Here is a 19804-nt window from a genome sequence, read left to right as displayed (position 1 = left end):
TAAAGCTCTCTTGTTACCATGTTTCAAATATTGTGTCTGTAATTTCATTCTTCTCAATAGTCAGAGTAATATTTTGAACATAAATTAGGTCATATTTCTCCCTTGATCAAAAACCCTTTAAGATTTCTCACTGGGAGAAAAACTCAAATCTCTCCCAATGGGCACAGGCCCTTATGATCTGCCTCTTGCCTGCCTCTCTGGGGTCTCATCTCTTGCCATTTTCTGTGCTTCAGCATACACAGTTCCCTGCCTTATTATGACTTGGATTCTGGTCTCAAGTTGTATATCATTTCCTCAAAAGGACTTTCCTGGACTCTCCTGAGTAATTTTCTCTCAAAGATCAGCCTGCCCCCATTATTCCCTCTCCCAATGATCTCATAATATTCCAGGGTTTACACAATTTATACTTAATCCTTTATATGCACTGCTCCTCGCACCCCCCCCATATATATAAACACTTTAAGCATGGAGATCTAAGCTGTTTTGCTCTCTAACTTTTTAGTCTATACATAGTACAATCTGAAGAGATGGTTCTTGGGGAGTATTTATTAACAACTGAATGGTGGAAGTTCAATTGGTTTCTTTTCTTTCTCCTTCCTTTATTAATTAAATAATTTATATCTAACAAAAATATTGTTTCATATATCAGGGGCTAGCTATTTGATATAGGTGTAACACTGGGAACTGAGATCTGGATTTAAATCCCTGCTCTGACGGTTCTGCTGTGTGATCCAGGACAAGTTCCTTAAATTTTTTAAACTTTGGTTTCTTATTCCTTTAATGTGAAGTTTAGCATCAATTTCAAAAACCTAATATGGGGAGTCGGGCACTGGTAGTGCACACCTCCCAGCACTTGGGAGGCAGAGGCAGGCAGATTTCTGAGTTCGAGGCCAGCCTGGTCTACAGAGTGAGTTACAGGACAGCCAGGGCTACACAGAGAAACCCTGTCTTGAAAAACAAAACAAAAAAACGAAACAAAACAAAAACAAAACAAACAAACAAACAAAAAACAAATATGGAGGTGCAATAAAAGTGTGTATGGGATGCAACTTTATTGCAAATAACTATAATTCTGAGTACTTCTAGTTCTCGGGTCTATTGTTTCACAGAAGACAGTGTGTTAGCATACCTTGGTACCATGTCTCTGGGCCTCTTTTTTCTCATCAATAGATTTACTAGTCCCTTCCAAACTCACCATACAAGGCCATTAGGTGGTTTGCACATCTTGCATGGAACAAGGCTTTGTAAGTTGGAAAGGGCTGTATGTAAAAAGCCTGTTTTTATTATTGCCTGGCTCACCTCCCAAGGAGACTCTGAGTAAATAAGATAAAGTTGGAGTAACATTCCAAGTGATTAAAGCCAAAGAGAGAGCTTTGGACTGGAAGCCAAGTACAGACCTGACTCTCTCATGGGGCTAAGTCTCTGTTTAATTCCCAGCTAAAGACTGTGCCTCGGGGAGCTGAGTGAGAGGAAAGAAAAATCCCAAAACAAGACAGGGCTTATTTGTCTACTCTAGTGTCTGCCCATATAGAGAGAAGCACTTGGCAGGTCTTTCCCTAGGCCTAATTCTCTTGACTCCTCCTCCCAAGCCAGGTGCACAGACTTACCAAAAGCCTCAAAGAGAAGGGCATTTTTATTGGCTACTCTGGTTACAACTGGCTTCACACCTCTTCACTACCTGTCCTTACTCTGGAATGTCATGGGAAACAAAATTTTCTGGCTATCCAGGCAGGTAGTGTTAAAGTACAGAGGAACAGCTCATGATCTGATATGACCATCCATTCACTTGCTTGTGACCTGGGCAAGTGTCAAGCACAGAACATGTAAGATGATAAAGAGATGCTAGAGTCTAGGATTTTTGTTACCATTTCCAGCTAGTGGCATACTGCTGGTAAATGTTTAACCACTGGCTTTCCTAGGATAGTTCTGACATAAATGTTGGTTGATATTTTAGTATAAGCAACATGAAAATGAAACAACATAGGCATCTATTGAAATCTTGACTTATCTATGAACCATACAAATGGTTTGGTGAAAATGTTTGCTTTCCAATACTGTAAAACTATTTACTTGATAGTGTGCATGTGTGTGTGTGTGTATGCATGTGTATGATATACGTGCTGAGTATGGGTGTTCATCTGTCAAAGTTTGGGGATGCAGAGGTCAGAAAACAACCTTGGGTGTCAGTCCTTACCTTTACCTTGTTTGAGATAGGTCCTTTGCTGTTCACAGCTGTGGAAGGGCTAGCTGATCCACCAGTTTCTGGCGATTCTCTTGTCTCTCTGCCTCAACTTCCTGTAGGCATGCCCTGGAATCATACTTCATCTGGCTTTCCAGGAGCTGCAGGTCACCAGTCTTGTGTGACAAGCACTTTACCCACATGAACCTTCTTTTTCTATGCCATTTTCGTAATGTAATAGCAGTAGACAAAACAGTATTTACTCTATCACTTAGTCTATGTCTAGATGATTAATGAAACAAGCCCTAATATGTAGCATTTGCCATTTTCTGCTAGTACCAATTTCATTACAGTTTTAAATTTTGGAAGTCATTTTTATGTATTTTTGGTTGCTTTATACTTTTGTTATTGTAGAAACACATTTTGTAATTCAAGGTAAAAAAGATTTACATCCCAGGTCCTTCTAGGAATTTTATAGTTTTAGTTTTTATATGTAAGTCTTTGATCCATTTTGAGTCTGCTTTTGGTAGATGTCCAATATCACTAGTTAGCCTGTAGAAACACAATTGTCCTGACTCCAGTTGTTGAAAAGACTGTTCTTTTTCCATTAATATCATATACCATAATTAAAAATATTCAATTCAAAACATTAAAACTAAAATATTTTATTTATTTTTAGAAAATGACTGGCAGTATTTTGAACATTGATTGCTTTTTGTGTAAATGATAACGAGAATAGGCAACTGTTCTATGCTAAGAACATACTTCTATTTCTAAGCTTGGATTTATTTCCAACATCTTGTTCTTTATACTTTCAATGTTGTGACATGAAATACATCTTAGAATTGTTCTGATGGAATCCTTTTTTTTTTTTTAACTAGTCTCACTTTCTATAGGACTCATTTTTTTTTTTTTTGTCACAATTTCATCACTTAGATCAGTAAGTTTGTCTTCACTGAGTTCCTCTGGTTAATATATATAGTCTTCCAAATGAAAGCAGTGTCGAAATTCCTATACTCAACTTTTTTTTTTAAATTCTTTTCTTTTAATTGAAATTCTTTTTTTAAAAAAAGATTTCTTTATTGTTATATATAGGTACACTGTAGCTATCTTCAGACACACCAGAAGAGGGTGTCAGATCTCATTACAGATGGCTGTGAGCCACCCTGTGGTTGCTGAGATTTGAACTCAGAACTTTCAGAAGAGCAGTCGGTGCTCTTACCCACTGAGCCATCTCTCCAGCCCTAAATTTTTATCCTTTTGTATGTATAGCATGACGTGTGTGTGCATATGTGCACGCCATAGTACATGTGTGGAGGTCAGAGAACAACTTTGTAGAATTGCTTCTCTCCTTTCACCTTTACTTGGGTTCTAGGAATTGGACTCAGGACATTAGGCTTTCTGGGGTGTGCCCGATGAGCTCCTATTCCTTCTGTAATAGCTTTTACATTAAAGTTTAATATTGAGCCTGATCATTTTTTGTTCTTTGCTTCATTTCACTTTTTAATTTTTGTAAAATGGTATATTATACTACTGCTAGAAAACGAGGCAACACAAGACCTGCTCTGCTGTCTGTGCAAGACTCTGATAGCAGCTGTGCAGGATTGATCCCTGATAGCATAACATGAGGTGTCTCATGACCAATCACTGTGTGCTTCTATGACTTCCCTAGTGAATTCTAAAGAGCTAGGAGCAATGCCTATTTGGTTTTGTTTTTTGTGTTTGTTTGTTTGTTTGTTTTTGGTTCTTTGAGACAGGGGTTCTCTGTGTAGCCCTGGCTGTCCTGGAACTCACTCTGTAGACCAGGCTGGCCTCCAACTCAGAAATCCACCTGCCTCTGCCTCCCAAGTGCTGAGCTTAAAGGCATGCGCCACCACTTCCCAGCTTGAATCTACTTTTAACTAATATACTATGAGAAGTTAAATTTAAATTATGTTGCTGGAGGATTGACTTTAAACTAAACTAAAACTAAAAGTTATTCATAACTGCACAGAGCAAGCACTATCCGCATTTAATACCTTTCTTCATATACTTTAGTTATATGTTTACACAATTTAGGGTTCTTTTTTTTTTTTTTTTTAAATCTTACATTTATTGCAAGTATGAACCCCAGGTTCTTTGAACAGCACTTGGAGTCTTTCTGAACATTCATGTTCGTGATGATAGGGACTCGGTCATGCTTCTGGGCCTTCGTCCTGAGGGCTCAGCGCTTGCAGCCTTTTTTTTTTTTTTCTTTTTTTTCTTTTAAGATTTATTTATTTATTATATGTAAGTACACTGTAGCTGTCTTCAGATGCACCAGAAGAGGGCATCAGATCTCATTACGGGTGGTTGTGAGCCACCATGTGGTTGCTGGGATCTGAACTCATGACCTTCTGAAGAGCAGTCGGTGTTCTTCCCTGCTGAGCCATCTCACCAGCCCCACAATTTAGGGTTCTTAAAATATAACTTTTTAAAATGGCCATGTTTAACCAGGTGCGGTATTATATGCCAGGAATCCCAGCATTTGGAAGGTACAGGCAGGAGGATTAGTAGTTCAAGTCCAGAAAGCCTCAGCTACATATTGAGTTCAACGCCAGCCTGGGCTACACAAGATCCTACCTAAAACAGAAAACATAAAGAAGGATCAGGAAAAATTGCTCAGCAGCCAAGAGCACACTGGCTGCTCTTGTAGAGCACTGGATTTGATTCCCAGCACCCATATGGTGGTTTAGAACCATCTGCAATTCCAGTGCCAGGGGATCCAATGCCCTCTTCTGACTTCATTAGGCATGAGATACACATATGTTACATATACATACATACAGACAAAACACTCATATGTATATATATATACATAGATGAATATCTTATGATAAATATATATATATATATATATATATATATATATATATATATTTGGTTTTTCAAGACAGGGTTTCTCTGTATAGCCCTGGCTATCCTGGAACTCTACTCTGTAGACCAGGCTGGCCTCAAATTCAGAAATCCACCTGCCTCTGCCTCCCAAGTGCTGGGATTAAAGGTATGCATCACCACCACCTGGCCAATAAACACTTTTTTTGTTTGTTTGTTTTGTTTTGTTTTGTTTTTTGCTTGTTTGTTTTTTCAAGACAGGGTTTCTCTGTGTAGCCCTGGCTGTCCTGGAACTCACTCTGTAGATCAGGCTGTCCTTGAACTCAGAAATCTACCTGCCTCTGCCTCCCAAGTGCTGGGATAAAAGGCGCACGCCACCACTGCCCAGCTATGATAAACACTTAATCACTGAATAAGATACAACATTTTAATTCTCTCTAGAGCAGTGGATTTCAACCTGTGGATCAGGACCCTTTTGGGGGTAGAATGGCCCTTTCGCAGGGTTTGCCTAAAGCCATTAGAAAACACAGATAACTATATTACAATTCATAACAGATCTGTTCACTGTAAAGTGTTGTACTACCCTGCACAATGTACTATTCACAATACTGTGCTATCTTTTTACATGTGGATAGTGAAAAATAGGCTGGTGGGCTAAAGGAATCCTGACTGAACTGGATATGCAGGAGTAAAACCGACAGACTCAATAACAACCTCTTCCACTGACCAATTCATCTTTAACATCATTAGAACTTCTATTTTCGCAGGGCAGTGGTAGCACACGCTTTTAATCCCAGCACTTGGGAGGCAGAGGCAGGCAGATTTCTGAGTTCAAGGCCAGCCTGGTCTACAGAGTGAGTTCCAGGACAGTCAGGGATACACAGAGAAACCCTTTCTCGAAAACAAAACAAAACAAAACAAACAAACAAAAAAAAGAACTTCTATTTTCATTCTCTACCCCCATGCTCTTTCCATTGCACCATATATGCCACACCATTTAACATGCAATTCTTCCTTTTCTGCCTTCCCTTCCTCTTCTCCTTCCCTCGCTCCTTTCTTTCCTTCTTTTCTTCTTTCCTTCTTTCTTTTTTTCTTTCCCCAAGGCTGGATTTCTCTATGTAGCCCTGGCTGTCATGGAACTCTCTCTATAGACCAGGTTAGGCTTGCTACCTGCCTCTGCCTCCCAAGTGCTGGGATTAAAGGTATGGTACCACCACCTGGATCATAACTCTTTTAAAAATTGATTTATTAATTTTTCTTAATATGCACTGGTGTTTTACCTGTAGGTATGTGTGAGGGTGCCAGATCTCCCAGAGCTGGAGTTATAGACAGTTGTGGGCTCTTATGTGCATGCTGAAACTTGAACCTGAGTCCCTGGAAAAGCAGCTAGTTCTCTTAAACACTGAGCCATCTCTCTAGTCACATTTCTTTCTTTTTTTTTAATGAAAAAACACATCATAAACACTCCCCAGTATCAGGCGTATCTTGTGTGTGTATGTGGGGTGAGGTGGGATTTCAAGACAAGGTTTCTCCATGTAACTTTGGTTTTCCTGGAATTTAACTATGTAGACCAGGCTGGCCTTGAATCCACAGAGATTTGCCAGCCTCTGCCTCTTGAGTGCTGGAACTAAAGGCATGCACCACCACCACAAGACATCAGGTGTATCTTATTGAAAATGCACTGCAACCAGAGGATGGCAGTGTGAGTCACAATGGGCACAATGCTAATAATAGTAATTATGTTTGTGGAAATATTCTCGTGTTATTAGTCAGGTGAATCTGACGTGTTAGAGAGCATGTTAGTCATACTGTAAGTGGTCCCCACTGTCTGCTCATCCCTAGTGGTTGGTGCACATTCCAGCTCCAAGTGTGGGAGGAGGTGTGGCAGTGCTGAGCAGCATAGAGATTTGTAGTCAGACAGACCTGGGTTGGAATCTCAGCTCTGCTGATTCCAGTTATCCTGGACATTACTGCCATCGATGTGAATTTTAGTTTCCTAATATGTGGGTATGTTGAAATAGCACTCTTCGTCTTTCTCCTCAGGCCTGCTCCACCTCTTCTGTCTTTGTCTAAAATAAACTCACCAAGTTTCCCAAGCTAGAAACTCAAATGTCAACCTTGACTTCTCTTTTTCACTAGGTTCCTTTTTATTTTTTTCCCATGCCAATCCAGTCATGAGTTTGATGGCTTTCCCTCTTGAAATGTCTATTCCAGCTCTACTCTAGTTTGCCTGGATTATTGTTGGCATTTTTGCAAATTTCTTTAAAGTAAGAAAAACTTTACACAAGATAGCTGGACTCTCACATTCGCTTCTGGACTCAAAAACTGGTTCTTTTAATCTGACACACCCTTTTCTTTTTTTCCTTTGGCCTTTCCAGACAGAGCTTTTTCTGTGTAACCCTAGATATTCTGGAATTTTCTCTGTAGACCAGGCTGTCCTGGAACTGAGAGATCCTCCTGCTTCTGCTGGGATCAAAGATATGGGCCACTGCCTGGCAATAAATGCATGTTTAATTCTTGGGACCTAGGTTAAAAACTCAAGCAGTGGTACACATCTGTAATTATGCATTCCTACAGAGAGATAAGAGATGGAAACAGAACTGCCCGGGAGCTTTCAGGCTGGCTAGTGTGGAACACACGGTGCATTAGGAGGGGAAACAAAAAAGATCCTGACTCAACAAGGTTGAAGGTGAGAACCAACTCTTGAAAATTGTCTTCTAACCTCTACACAAACACATACTATGCTATACATCTGCACGTTCATGTATGTATGTGTACACATGCAACCCAATAATTTAATTACTTAAAATGGCCCACACGAGGTGTGAGTTTCTGATCTAGTCTTGCTTACTGAAAGACCCCACAAGAACAGAATCATAGAGACAGTGAGGAATGATACTTAACACTTAGATCTGTTTGTTTAGCCAGGCTGGCCTTAAATTTACTATTCTCCTGCCTCAGACCCACAAGAACCTGGGATTACAGTTGTGTGCCATCATGTCCAACCCCAGCATCTTTTTTTTTTTTTTTTTGGTTTTTCGAGACAGGGTTTCTCTGTGTAGCCCTGGCTGTCCTGGAACTCACTCTGTAGACCAGGCTGGCCTCGAACTCAGAAATCTGCCTGCCTCTGCCTCCCAAGTGCTGGGATTAAAAGCATGCGCCACCACTGCCCAGCCTACCATTTCTTTTTAAAAAGCATTCTCCACTAAATGGAACTAGTGTTTTTAGGAAGACCAAATTATTCCAGTGCAAGAGTTAGTTCAGTACAAAGCAAGCTTAACACACAGTGATAGAAAGCAGGGAAGACTAATAAACAAATGTTGAAGGAATACCTAAGTCAGTCAGGGCTGAAGACGACATGTGTATCAATGTGGATCATGGCAGGAGAGAGTACAGGTATAAGCTACCATGAATGGTGAAAATCGATGGAAATGGTAAGAATATCAATAAGACAACAAATTCAGGATAACCAAGAGGAATACTGATGGACTTAGACAATTGTTGGGCAATCTCTACAGTAATAATTGTTCCAAAAGGAATCACTAACTAATGTTAAAATTTGTGGGTATTCTCAAGTGATCTCCAAAAGGGAATTATTAATCACAGATCTAAAATAGTCAGTCCCAGCTAAGTAATCCTCTGGGGGCAGAGGGTTACTTGAGACCATAAGTTCGAGACAGTCCTAAACAACACACATAAACCTGCATCTTAAAAACAAAAACAAAAGGAAAAAAAAGAAACAAGACAAAAAGCCATTCCTATGGTAGAGAAATCCAGTCAATAATAGTTTGAACAAATAAACAAAGTTTCTGCCACTATGAGACATAAAGGTACATTACATCTGATATAATTTACTGACAAGACATATCAGCTCTGCAGTATCCCTACAAATATGCATACCTTGAATTTAATTATAAGAAACATAAAAAAACCCTCAAGTTAAAACAGAAGGTTACAAATATACCTTAAAAAAACAAAACACACACTAAAAAGGGCTGGAGAGATGGCTCAGTGGTTAAGAACACTGACTGCTCTTCCAGAGGTCCTGAGTTCAATTCCCAGCAACCACATGGTGGCTCACAACCATCTGTAATGGGGATCCGATGCCCTCTTCTGGTGTGTCTGAAGACAGCTATAGTGTACTCACATACATGAAATAAATAAATCTTAAAAAAACAAAACAAAACCAGAAAACAAAAGGTTACAAAATAAACACATTCTTCAAAATTGTCAAGTCACAAAAGACAAGACCAAGAACCTGTTCTAACGCAAAAAAAATTAAACTATTTTAAAGAATTTTTTTTTTTTTTTTTGAGACAGGGTTTCTCTGTGTAGCTTTGGCTGTCCTGGAACTCAGTCTGTAGACCAGACTGGCCTCGAACTCAGAAATCCGTCTGCCTCTGCCTCCCAAGTGCCAGGATTAAAGGCGTGCACCATCATGCCTGGCTTAAAGACTTATTTTTATTAGAATCTTTAAAAGATTTATTTTTATTTGTGTGTGTGCCCCAAGATGCCTGAGGAGGCCAGAGGAGGGTGTTGGATCCCTTAGAGTTAAGAGTTACAGGCAGCGCTGGCACATGCCTTTAATCCCGGCACTTGGGAGGCAGAGGCAGGCGGATTTCTGAGTTCAAGGCCAGCCTGGTCTACAGAGTGAGTTCCAGGACAGCCAGGGATACACAGAGAAACCCTGTCTCGAAAAACCAAAACAACAACAACAAAAAAAAAAAAACCCCAAAAATCCCAAAAACAAAAAACCAAGAGTTACAGGTGGTTTTGAGCCTCCTGATGTCAATTTATGGGAATCAACTTGGTTCCTCTGGAAGATCAGTAAACACATAATCAACTGAGCCATCTGTCTAGGACCCCAACAACTACTTATAATGTGAGGTCCCATATTGTAGTCTAGATTTTTTGAGACAGAGTCTCACTACTAGCCCTAGTTGGCTTGTGACTCACTTTGTCCAGGCTGTCTTCAAACTCACAGAGATCCACCTGCCTCTGCCTCCTGAGTGCTGGGATTAAAGGTGTGCACCACCATGACCAGCGATTATTTTCCTTTTTTTTTTTTTTTTTTTTTTTTTTTTTTTTTTTTTTTTTTTTTTGGTTTTTCAAGACAGGGTTTCTCTGTGTAGCCCTGGCTGTCCTGGAACTCACCCTGTAGACCAGGCTGGCCTTGAACTCAGGAATCAGCCTGCCTCTGCCTCCCAAGTGCTGGGATTAAAGGCGTGCACCACCACACTGCCCGGCCGATTACTTTCTTTTTCTATGAAGGACATTAGTGAGACAATTGATAACATTTGACTAAGTTTGTAGATTAGACCATAATGCTATACTAATGTAATATCGTTAATCTTTATAATTATATTATGATATCCCTTTGAGGAAATATAATAAAATATTTAGGAACAAAGGACTAGAAGTAGTTACTACTAAGGACCAATGATCTGGGATGTTCAACTGATACATCTACAACATAATTCCTGTACCTAAGGCTCAGGGAACAGCACAGAAGACAGAAGGACTGCAAGAGGCAGAGGATCAGGAAAGCTGAGAGACTGTATCTCCTAGAAACGACAGGCAAGCTTCACCTCAACAGTGGGGCTGCCTGAACAAAACCTAAAGAAACACAGCACCAATAGACCAGACCTACTAACAGTGAAGGGGGAAATCCCCCAGCAAGCCCTCCCAGCCCCTGCCCCAAGAACAACAAGCAACTAAAGAATTCCAAGGGTGGGAGAAACAGCCTTCCCCAGGGATAGGTCCCCTAACTGATCACTCAAAACCAATGGTCAGTCCTGAAATATACACACAAGTAATACCAATGAACTGAGCAGGTTATATTTATATATTTACATATATTTATGTATGTTACAATAACAAATAGAAAGAGGGGGTATGTGGAAGGGGTTGGAGAGAGAAAAAGGGGGAAGTTGATGTAATTATAATTTAAAAAATAGGGGGCTGGAGAGATGGCTCAGAGATTAAGAGCACTGACAGCTCTTCCAGAGGTCCTGAGTTCAATTCCCAGCAACCACATGGTGGCTTACAACCCTCTGTAGTGGGATCTGATGCCCTCTACTAGTGTGTCTGAATACAGGTACTGTGTACTATATATATATAATAAATCTAAAAAAAATCTACTTGTGGGCTAGAGAGATGGCTCAGCAGTTAAGAGCACTGACTGCTCTTCCTGAGGTCCAGAGTTCAATTCCCAGCAACCACATGGTGGCTCACAACCATCTGTAATGGGATCTGATGCCCTCTTCTGGTGTCTCAAGACGGTGACAATGTACTCACATATATAAAGTAAATAAATCTTTAAAAAAATTTTAAAAAACTAAAATGATTACAATGGTATATATATGTATTTATGTATATATATATATGTGTATATATATATACATACACACACATATCTATCTCTTATTGAGACAGAAAAAATAGAGAACAAGCGAAAGAATTCTAAAGGAAATGTGGTTAGATATGGCTGAAACATGGGATTTGGGAAGTACTATGTTTCGTAATCTTCAAATCTGAAATTATTCCAAATTATAAAGTAAAAAAATCCCACAAGCACTTACCATTTTATTTATTCTCTTCTAAATATATGTATATTAGAACTGGAGAAATGACTCAGTAGTTAAAAGTTTGTACTGAGCCAGGCAATGGTGGTGCACGCCTTTAATCCCAGCACTTGGGAGGCAGAGGCAGGTAGATTTCTGAGTTCGAGGCCAGCCTGGTCTACAGAGTGAGTTCCAGGACAGCCAGGGATACACAGAGAAACCCTGTCTCGCAAAACAAAACAACAACAACAAAAAAAAACAAAACAAAACAAAAAAAAGTTTGTACTGGTCTTGCAGATGTCTGAATTTGGTTCCTAGCATGCATGCCATTAGCTCGCAAACACTTTTAATTCTACTTTCAAGAGATCTGAAACCTCTGGCCCCTGAAGGCAACTATAATCCCAAGTATAGACTGGCACATAGGCACACACATAGACACACATAGAATAACAAAAATGAATCTTTAAATATACTTTATATATATAAAATAATTGAGTCATACATTCTTTTTACTTTATACTTTTATTAATTTGGTATTGAATCATGAGCAGTTTTCAAAGTCATTTAAAATAATTTAAAAACAATTAATGGGGGCTGGAAAGAGGCTCAGTGGTTTAGAATGCTTCCTGCTCTTGCAGAGGACCAGAGTTCAGTTTCCAGCACTTACATGATGTGGTTCACAGCCACCTGTGACTCCAGGTCCGGTGCCTGATGCCTTATGGCTTTCTTGGGTACCTGTATGCATGTGGTGTACATAAACTCACACAGGCACACACATATATATTACAAAAAAGATTAACAGATGAACAATATTTTTGTGGAGATAATGTATTCATTCATTTATTTTAGGTTATCCTCATATTTTTTATATTAATAACTGAAACATAATGAACATTTTTATATATCTCTTATATATTTGGTTACTTCTTTGTGTTCAATACCTACACTAAAGTTGCTTTTAAAAAAATTTACTAATTTTATTTATATGAGTACATTGTAGCTGTCTTCAGACACATCAGAAGAGGGCTTCAGTCACCATTATAGATGGTTTGAGCCACCATGTGGTTGCTGGAAATTGAACTCAGGATCTCCTGAAGAGCAGTCAGTGCTCTTAACCACTGAGCCTTCTCTCTAGCCCCTGCTTTGTTTGTTTGTTTTTAATGATTTGTGTGTGTGGTGGAGGCGTCATGTGTGGAGGTCAGAACATACACAGGTCGGGGACAACTTCAAGTTTTTTCTTTCTACCAAGTGGGTCCCAGAACATAAGGCTTGGAGGTAAGTCCCTTTACCCACTGAGCCACCTTGTAGGCTGCTTCATTCTTTCTTTTTAGGGATTAGGATGGCCCAACAGGCCCCCAAATGTCCCCAGGTTCCTTTTTCAGCTTGGGATGCTTAACTGACTTTTGGCCTGCTTTGGGCCTTATCTGCTTTACAAGACACTGAATTTGGGGTTTGACTCTAGGCACCATTTGTTGAGGGAAGAAGGCTGTGAGAGACCACAGATGCCAGCAGCAGGGTAGGTTCAGTTCTAGGCTAAAACTCTCAAAGGGAATTATTTTTTTTTTAAAGATTTATTTATTTATTTTATGTGTATGAATACACTGTAGCTGTACAGATGGCCATGAGCCAACATGTGGCTGCTGGGAATTGAACTCAGGACCTTCGGAAGAGCAGTCAGTGCTCTCACCCACTGAGCCATCTTGCTAGCCACGGGGAATTCTTATTTTAGGTCCTGAAAATTGAAAACAAGCCTTAAAAAGTCACTGAGCAGGTAAGATGTAAGCTATCTAGTTCAGCTTAAGAGTAGCCATGCTAAGACCAGTTCTAGTGATACAGAGATGATTAAAACACTGCATCTGGCCCACAAGCTCACACTCTGATAAGGGAGACATATAAGGATATATGTATTGACCTTGTACTGATAAAGACTTATAAGCTGGGAAAGTACAGGGTTAAAAAGGACACAGATAAGATTTTTATGTTTCTCTTTCAACAAAATTTATACAGTATATATTCTTGTACACAAATATAAAATTTATTTATTTTTCTCTCTTCCACTTTCCCTTCTGTAAACTTACAATTTATTCAAATATCCTAGATCAAAATGTTTGTAACTCTGTGTGCAGGTAGGTGTGTGAAGGGAGGAAGATAATTTAAAAAAAAAACAAGAAGTAGAATTGTTAGGCTTTGTGACTAACTGTCCAGTAGTGAGTGCTAACAATTAAACATGATACCCAGAATTTGGATTAGGCACCTGGTGAATGATGATGTCCTTGGATATCTTCCTCTATCATTTAAAAATTTGAGATGAGACTGTTGGTATGGTGGCTCCCAACTCCTGGATAATAGTGATCCCTTTGCCTCAGCCTTTGAAGTAAACAGATATACAGGTGGATGAAGAGAGGCATGCCTGGCTTCACTCAAAGTTTAAAGAGCAAAGAAAATTCTATTAAAGATGATTCTAAACTTCCTTGAAAACGTTCTTACAATATTGACTTTCTAAGGATGTCAATGGTATAGAAATGAGAGTGGGGGAATTCTACCAGGAGGGGAGTATGATGTATGTACTTTAAAGTCATCGGAGAATGGTGGAAATCAATGCAAACTGAGAGTGGCAGAACCAAGACAACTGACTGCAAGTTGAAGTGGCTTGAAAGAGAAAGAGATCTTCAGTAGAAGAAAGGAGGCAGGTGAGACACAGGTCAGGAGCTGAGGGTAAAATGAGGAAGCAAGAGGGGAAACAGTCCTGGATGAAATGGGAGCAGACAAAAGGAGACTGACTGCCGGGTGGTGTTGGTGCACGGCTTTAATCCCAGTACTTGGGAGGCAGAGGCAGGCGGATTTCTGAGTTGGAGGCCAGCCTGGTCTACAGGGTGAGTTCCAGGACAGCCAGGGCTACACAGAGAAACCCTATCTCGAAAAAACAAAAACAAAAACAAAAACAACAACAACAGAAAAACCCAAACAAACAAAAAAAAAAAGGGAGACTGACTGTGGGTGCATGCATGCCTCCTGTGTAGTTGGTTCTCTCCTTCTATCACATGGGTTCCAGAGATAAAACTCAGATAACTGGGCTTGGCCCTTTACCCACTGAGCCATCTGACCAGCATATGACAGAAAGATTTTAAGCAAGCTACTATCAAGTAGCCTCCCTCAGCTAGAGTTTGAATAGAAGGGAAGAAAGTGTGAGGCAAGAAGAAACTGGTCCTGGGAACAAATGAATCATCTTCATGCTGTAGCTACACCCTAGACGTCATGATTATTCACAAACAAATGTAGGTTTTCTGCAGTGGCAGTGAGCTTGGTTTGGAAAGGACAGTGCCAATGTTAGGGAGCCAAACTGATCTAAATTAAAGGGCCCCACTCTAAAGAGCAAATGTTATCAATAGTAACTCACTCTAACAATGCTTTCTCAATACTCTAGAAAAGATTGCTATCAGACAGGAGACCCTCTGGGCAAAGGCTCTCCTTGCAGCTTGCAGCTTTTCTCAGGTTGGATGCCCTTTGGAGGTACCACAGTACCGAATTCTTAGAGATGCTGTGAGGATGAGTCACCGCTTCCTTCTGAGCCGGTTTCTGTCATTACGAAAAGGGGATAGTGATTTTTTTTTTTCTTTTTTGTAATGTGACTCAGAAGTATGTGGCGAAGGCAGACTCGGGCCTGTACAGGAACAGCTTTCATTGATGAGGAGAGAACTGCGACGTTATATTTCCTCTGGGTGGCTGCTCAGTTATTACTTGAACAGTTCCTCAAGTCCTTATGTCATTTTCTCATGTCTTGTTACTATTAGGCCATAGTCTAAGGGAAGGCAAGATTGCTTATAATATTTTCATGCAGAAAAATGTACTGGTTCTATTTTGATACTTGCTGTGTGGCAGAATGTCAAAGGACCCAGTGTATTAGGTTCTCTTCTTTAGAGGAGGATGTTACATAAATGCACTAGTGAAATTCAGGGAAATTTCACCTAGACCAGGATGATGAGAATGACCTTTTAAAAGGAACACACACACACACACACACACACACACACACGGTGGGGGAGTGAGGTGGGATAAACACACACAGATGGGTACAATCTCCAGATTAAGAATGACTAAGTGTTAGGGTGTTCTGGAATTAACAAAAATCAGAACTGTAGGCCCCGTCCTTCCATCCCTAACCTTCATAACCAGCTAGGCAGGCAGGAGAAAACAGAGGTTCAAAAATATTACATAACTTGCCAGGATCATAAAACTCTACATGATGTAACTGGAACCAGTGGTATCAGGATCTGCCTGACACCAAAGTCCTTGCTTGTTCCAATATAGCACCCTGAAACAAAACCAACCAACTAACTAAACAAACAAATGGAATTTGAGGGACCAGGGGATTAAAAAAATTTTTTTCCCTATATCCCTTCTGACAGTCTTTTGTTTTTGGTTGTGGTAGCATCCTAGAGGCTGGGCAAGATCAAACAGGAGGCATTTGTAAACAAAATGACTGCATAGCCTTTAATGTAACCACAACAATTTCCTTCTTTCAGAGTCTTATCTAGGATTTGGTAAGGGGTGAGTGGCACAGAAGTGGTAGAGGTGGTGGGCAGGGTTAAGTTAGTAAAAGGGTGATTCTTCTCTTACCTTTAAGTTGTTTATCAATTTCAGGACAACCCGTTGGTTATTCTCTTCTCTTTTTCAGCGGTGTGTGTGTGTGTGTGTGTGTGTGTGTGTGTGTGTGTGTCCCTCCTCCCTGTTTTGTAGGTAAGGTTAGGGGTTAAGGGATTCTGTAGCAAATTTCTGTAGTGAATCTGCACAGTAGCTCCAAAAAGTTGAGGTCAAAGATTATTCCTTTATCTGTTTTGGGAAGGGATTGTGCATATGCTTAGGAAAAGAAAAAATAAGAGATTTGTTCTGGGTCACTCTCCTTTCATACTGGAGCACTGAGGGGATTAAAAGGGACCCCCTGTCTCCACGAGAAATGAACCCAGCTTCCCTCACATTCCCGCTCTCGGATCCGAGTGACGAAAGCATTCACATACCTTCCGGAGGGAAGAAAAAGGTGCTGGGGTCTGACGGGGATGGGGTGGGGGGGAGCCGACAGCTTCCGGCTCCCGGGAAGCCGCGTCAGGGGCGGGCCGCGGGCCGCGGGCGGGCAGCGCAGGGCGCACGGGGCCCCGCCACCCCCAGTCCGCGCTGCCTCGCGTTCCCTGCCGCTCGTGCCCGGTGCGGCAGCCGCAGTCCCGGCGCCGTAGCGGGACGTGGGGTCCAGGGGGCGCTGTGGCCCAGCGGCGCGGGCGGCTGAAGCGGCCACCGCGGCGCCCGAGGCTTCGCCGAGCCAGTCCGTCCGCCTGCAGCCGAGTCGTCCCGCCGTGAGCTGCGCCCCCGGCCGCGCTTCCCGGGACCCGCGTGGCTGAGGCGGCTGGAGGGGCGCAGGGCCTCAGCCCCGGCCGCTGAGACCGCGGCCCCCTCGGGAGTGCGAGGCTTCGCGGCGGAGCCCGGCCGAGGAGGAGGAGGCTGTCGGCTGAGTGACGACCCCCGGGCCATGGAGAAGCGGTGAGTGTGGCGCGCCGCGGTCCTGGGCTCGCCTGATTGCGCCGCCCAGGGGTCCCGGCGCCAGCTCTCGGGCCGGGCGGACGGAGCGTCCTGCCACTGCGGCCGCCGCGGGCACTCCGGAGCTCTGGGGCCTCGGCCCTTTCTCCGTGGGTCCCCGGGAGACTGAAGGCGTGCGGGGGGCGACTAGGCCCCGAGCCGCCGGGAAGCCGGGAAGCCCTTAGCCGGGCCTGGGTTCCGGCGCGGCCGGGTACGTGAAGATCGGGCTGGCGGCCGCACCGGTGCCCTTCGCGTTTGTCCCGGGCGGGGCCGAGCGTGCCTTCCTTCCTAGGGCCCTGCGTGCACATCCCGGAGGGAGGCAGAGGACGCTTGTTTGCAAACAGCTTTGATTTGCCTGTGCGGCAGACTGAGTCCTGCGGAGCCACCCCCTGGGTGGGGAGTGGGGAGTATTGAGGTGCAGGGAGTGCGGGGCACTCGGAGCCCCTGGTATCCCAGGAGTAGCATTCACGCCTCTCTTGCTGGAGACACAGCCTTTTGCGTCCTTTTTTGAGGTGAAATTTCATCACCTGCCGCTAGCTCATCCTTTCCTCCGTACGTTACATCTTGTCTCTGAGCGAGACAAGCCTTGGAGAAAGCCCCATCCCATCTTTGCCATGCTAAGTTTCCTAGCTAACCAACCACTCACAGTTTAAAAAAAAAATCTTTTATGAAGATGTCTTTTCCACCTTAAAAAAGACAGGAAATGTTTTAATGCCTCAGTCCTTGGTACAAAAATGTTCCACTCAAATAGAGAACGGATGACAAAGAAGAGTTTAAATCGTACTAATTATCCTAATTGCAAGGACATGCTGAAAATGGGATATAAACTCAGTTGTACAAGAAAAATGATTTGTTTTGTTCTGGTAATGATGTAAAAAAAGTTAGTGATTGTAGTTTGACATTACCCGTCAGATATTGGGGTGCTTCTTGTTTATGATAAATGTGATTACAGGTTATTCTTATTTTTCAACTATATAGGACTTATATGTACATCTAGAACTTAAATCATTGGAAATATGTATAACTTATATGTACATCTAGAACTTCAGTCATTGAAAATATGTATATATAGTAGAAAATTTGGATATGCAGAGAGGTACTACATTGGCTTTCAATATGTACTTAATAACTGGAGAGAGATTACTGGTAATGTCATAGTATGTTTTGATGGTCATTCAAAGTTTACAGTGAGAGTGTACTGATAGTGACTTTTAAAATTATTTTTTTTTGGTATTAGATTAAGAATGTCTGACTGATCTACTTTACAGCCAGGCATTTGTTTAAAATTCATAAAATATGTTACTAATTACCAGAGTTAGAGCCATCAGTTAGTATGTATAGTTACCTGTAAGACTCCTGACTTAACCTTCCTACAGAGCGGGGGAATCTCCTGAGGTCTAAGGAGGTTCATCATGTTGAAAAATTTCCAGGATCCCTGACGTGTTAGTGTTGTAGCCTTGCCTTTGTCAGATCTCTTGTAAGCATTTTTAACTGTGAAACATTGGCTTGATTAGGTATGTTGGTTAACTTAGGTTTTAAAAGTCAAACTCAGTGTGTCTCTAAAGACCAATATTTGAATGGGGGGTTGCTGATTAAAATTCTATTTCTGGTCCCCTAAATCAGAGTTGTAGGTATAATTGTAACTCAAAGATCTTGATTTTTATCAACCTTCCTTATTCTTAGTACTAAATTTGGACATCACTGATAAAAGAGATTTGCTTAGGTGACAAAATTGTCCTCTCTCTAGCAAAACTATTACTCTTAAGTGGCTTACAGATGGTTTTTATAACAACAGATAATGGTTTTGTAATGCAGATAGAAAAACAGCTGTTTCAGTCAACAAACGCGGTGAGCCTGTTGTGGGACCATTAAGGAAAACTATCTGGTTATTCATCTTGGCAATGAATAAACTTCAATATTGTCTGTAAAATGCAATTAGGTATTTGGAAGGCTTTTAGAAGACAGCGTACAAAAAAGTATTGTATAAATTTTTTAAAAATAGTTTTAGGTGATAATAATATCAGGTTCTGTCTTAGGTGTTCTGGAAAATACAAAAATGACCAAGGCTTCTGCTAGCAATTAGCTAATTGTGGAAGCAGGACACGTTTAATTAACTGTTACATGGCAGGGTCAGAAAAGTATTGTAACGGAGTGAAATGAGGTAGATCTCTGCTTAGGGCTTGTGTGTCTCATCGAGGATCTTGCCCTTCAAGAGCATCCCTAAGGGATGGGATGTCACTTTGGAAGGACTTGCTTAGAATGTGCAACCTCCCCCAGTTTAATTCTCAGAATTAAAAAAAAAATATGGAGTGTTCCTTTATTTTCCAATTCCTGATTCAATGTTTTCTTTAAAGAAATAGTAGTGTGTGTTGCCTGGGAAGTACTAATTTTATATTAACTTAGTGAAGAAAGAACAATGAATGAATGAGTGGGGATGAACTCAGTCCTTCCTCTGTTGCTAAACTGCCACTTTTATTCCATTCACTGAAGTTTATTTAGCTTCTCTTATGTGCTGGCCACAGACTGGTGGTTGCAAAGTATAATGCTTGATTAAAAGATAATTGCTTAGATTTTAGTTTAAGTCCTTTTGTTTCTAGGGGTGGTATATAAGTGTTTTATGATTATTAATTGCATTGCATGATGT

At 41.3% G+C, this 19804-nt stretch overlaps 2 protein-coding genes across 4 annotated transcripts in view; one reads left to right on the top strand and one right to left on the bottom strand.

Annotated features, from left to right (window-relative positions):
• Window positions 1-13287: 13287 nt before the first annotated feature.
• On the bottom strand, window positions 13288-17644 carry LOC116096384 (collagen alpha-1(I) chain-like). The gene is made up of 2 exons (XM_031378142.1): window positions 16213-17644; window positions 13288-13962 (listed from the first exon to the last, which is right to left on the bottom strand). Exon 1 carries the CDS (start codon window positions 17466-17468, stop codon window positions 16566-16568), a length of 903 nt encoding a protein of 300 aa, XP_031234002.1. The 5' UTR covers window positions 17469-17644; the 3' UTR covers window positions 13288-13962; window positions 16213-16565.
• The window catches only part of Zfyve9 (zinc finger FYVE-type containing 9), a 162376-nt gene continuing 159260 nt past the window's right edge, over window positions 16689-19804 (top strand). For 2 of the 3 annotated variants that reach the window (XM_031378132.1, XM_031378130.1), the window contains exon 1: window positions 16690-17124. The gene's annotated coding sequence lies outside the window, so the exon portion shown is untranslated. Of the gene's footprint in view, window positions 17125-19804 lie in introns of all 3 variants that reach the window. The other variant, XM_031378131.1, reaches the window with a different exon arrangement.

Source organism: Mastomys coucha, unplaced genomic scaffold (genome assembly GCF_008632895.1).
Source record: "Mastomys coucha isolate ucsf_1 unplaced genomic scaffold, UCSF_Mcou_1 pScaffold18, whole genome shotgun sequence".
NCBI lineage: Eukaryota > Metazoa > Chordata > Mammalia > Rodentia > Muridae > Mastomys > Mastomys coucha.
This window is presented reverse-complemented; position numbering and strand designations above follow the sequence as displayed.

What these genes read in the sequence shown, in the direction of transcription:
- LOC116096384 (XM_031378142.1), bottom strand. Translation starts at nt 17,468, where the DNA reads ATGTGCACGCAGGGCCCTAGGAAGGAAGGCACGCTCGGCCCCGCCCGG.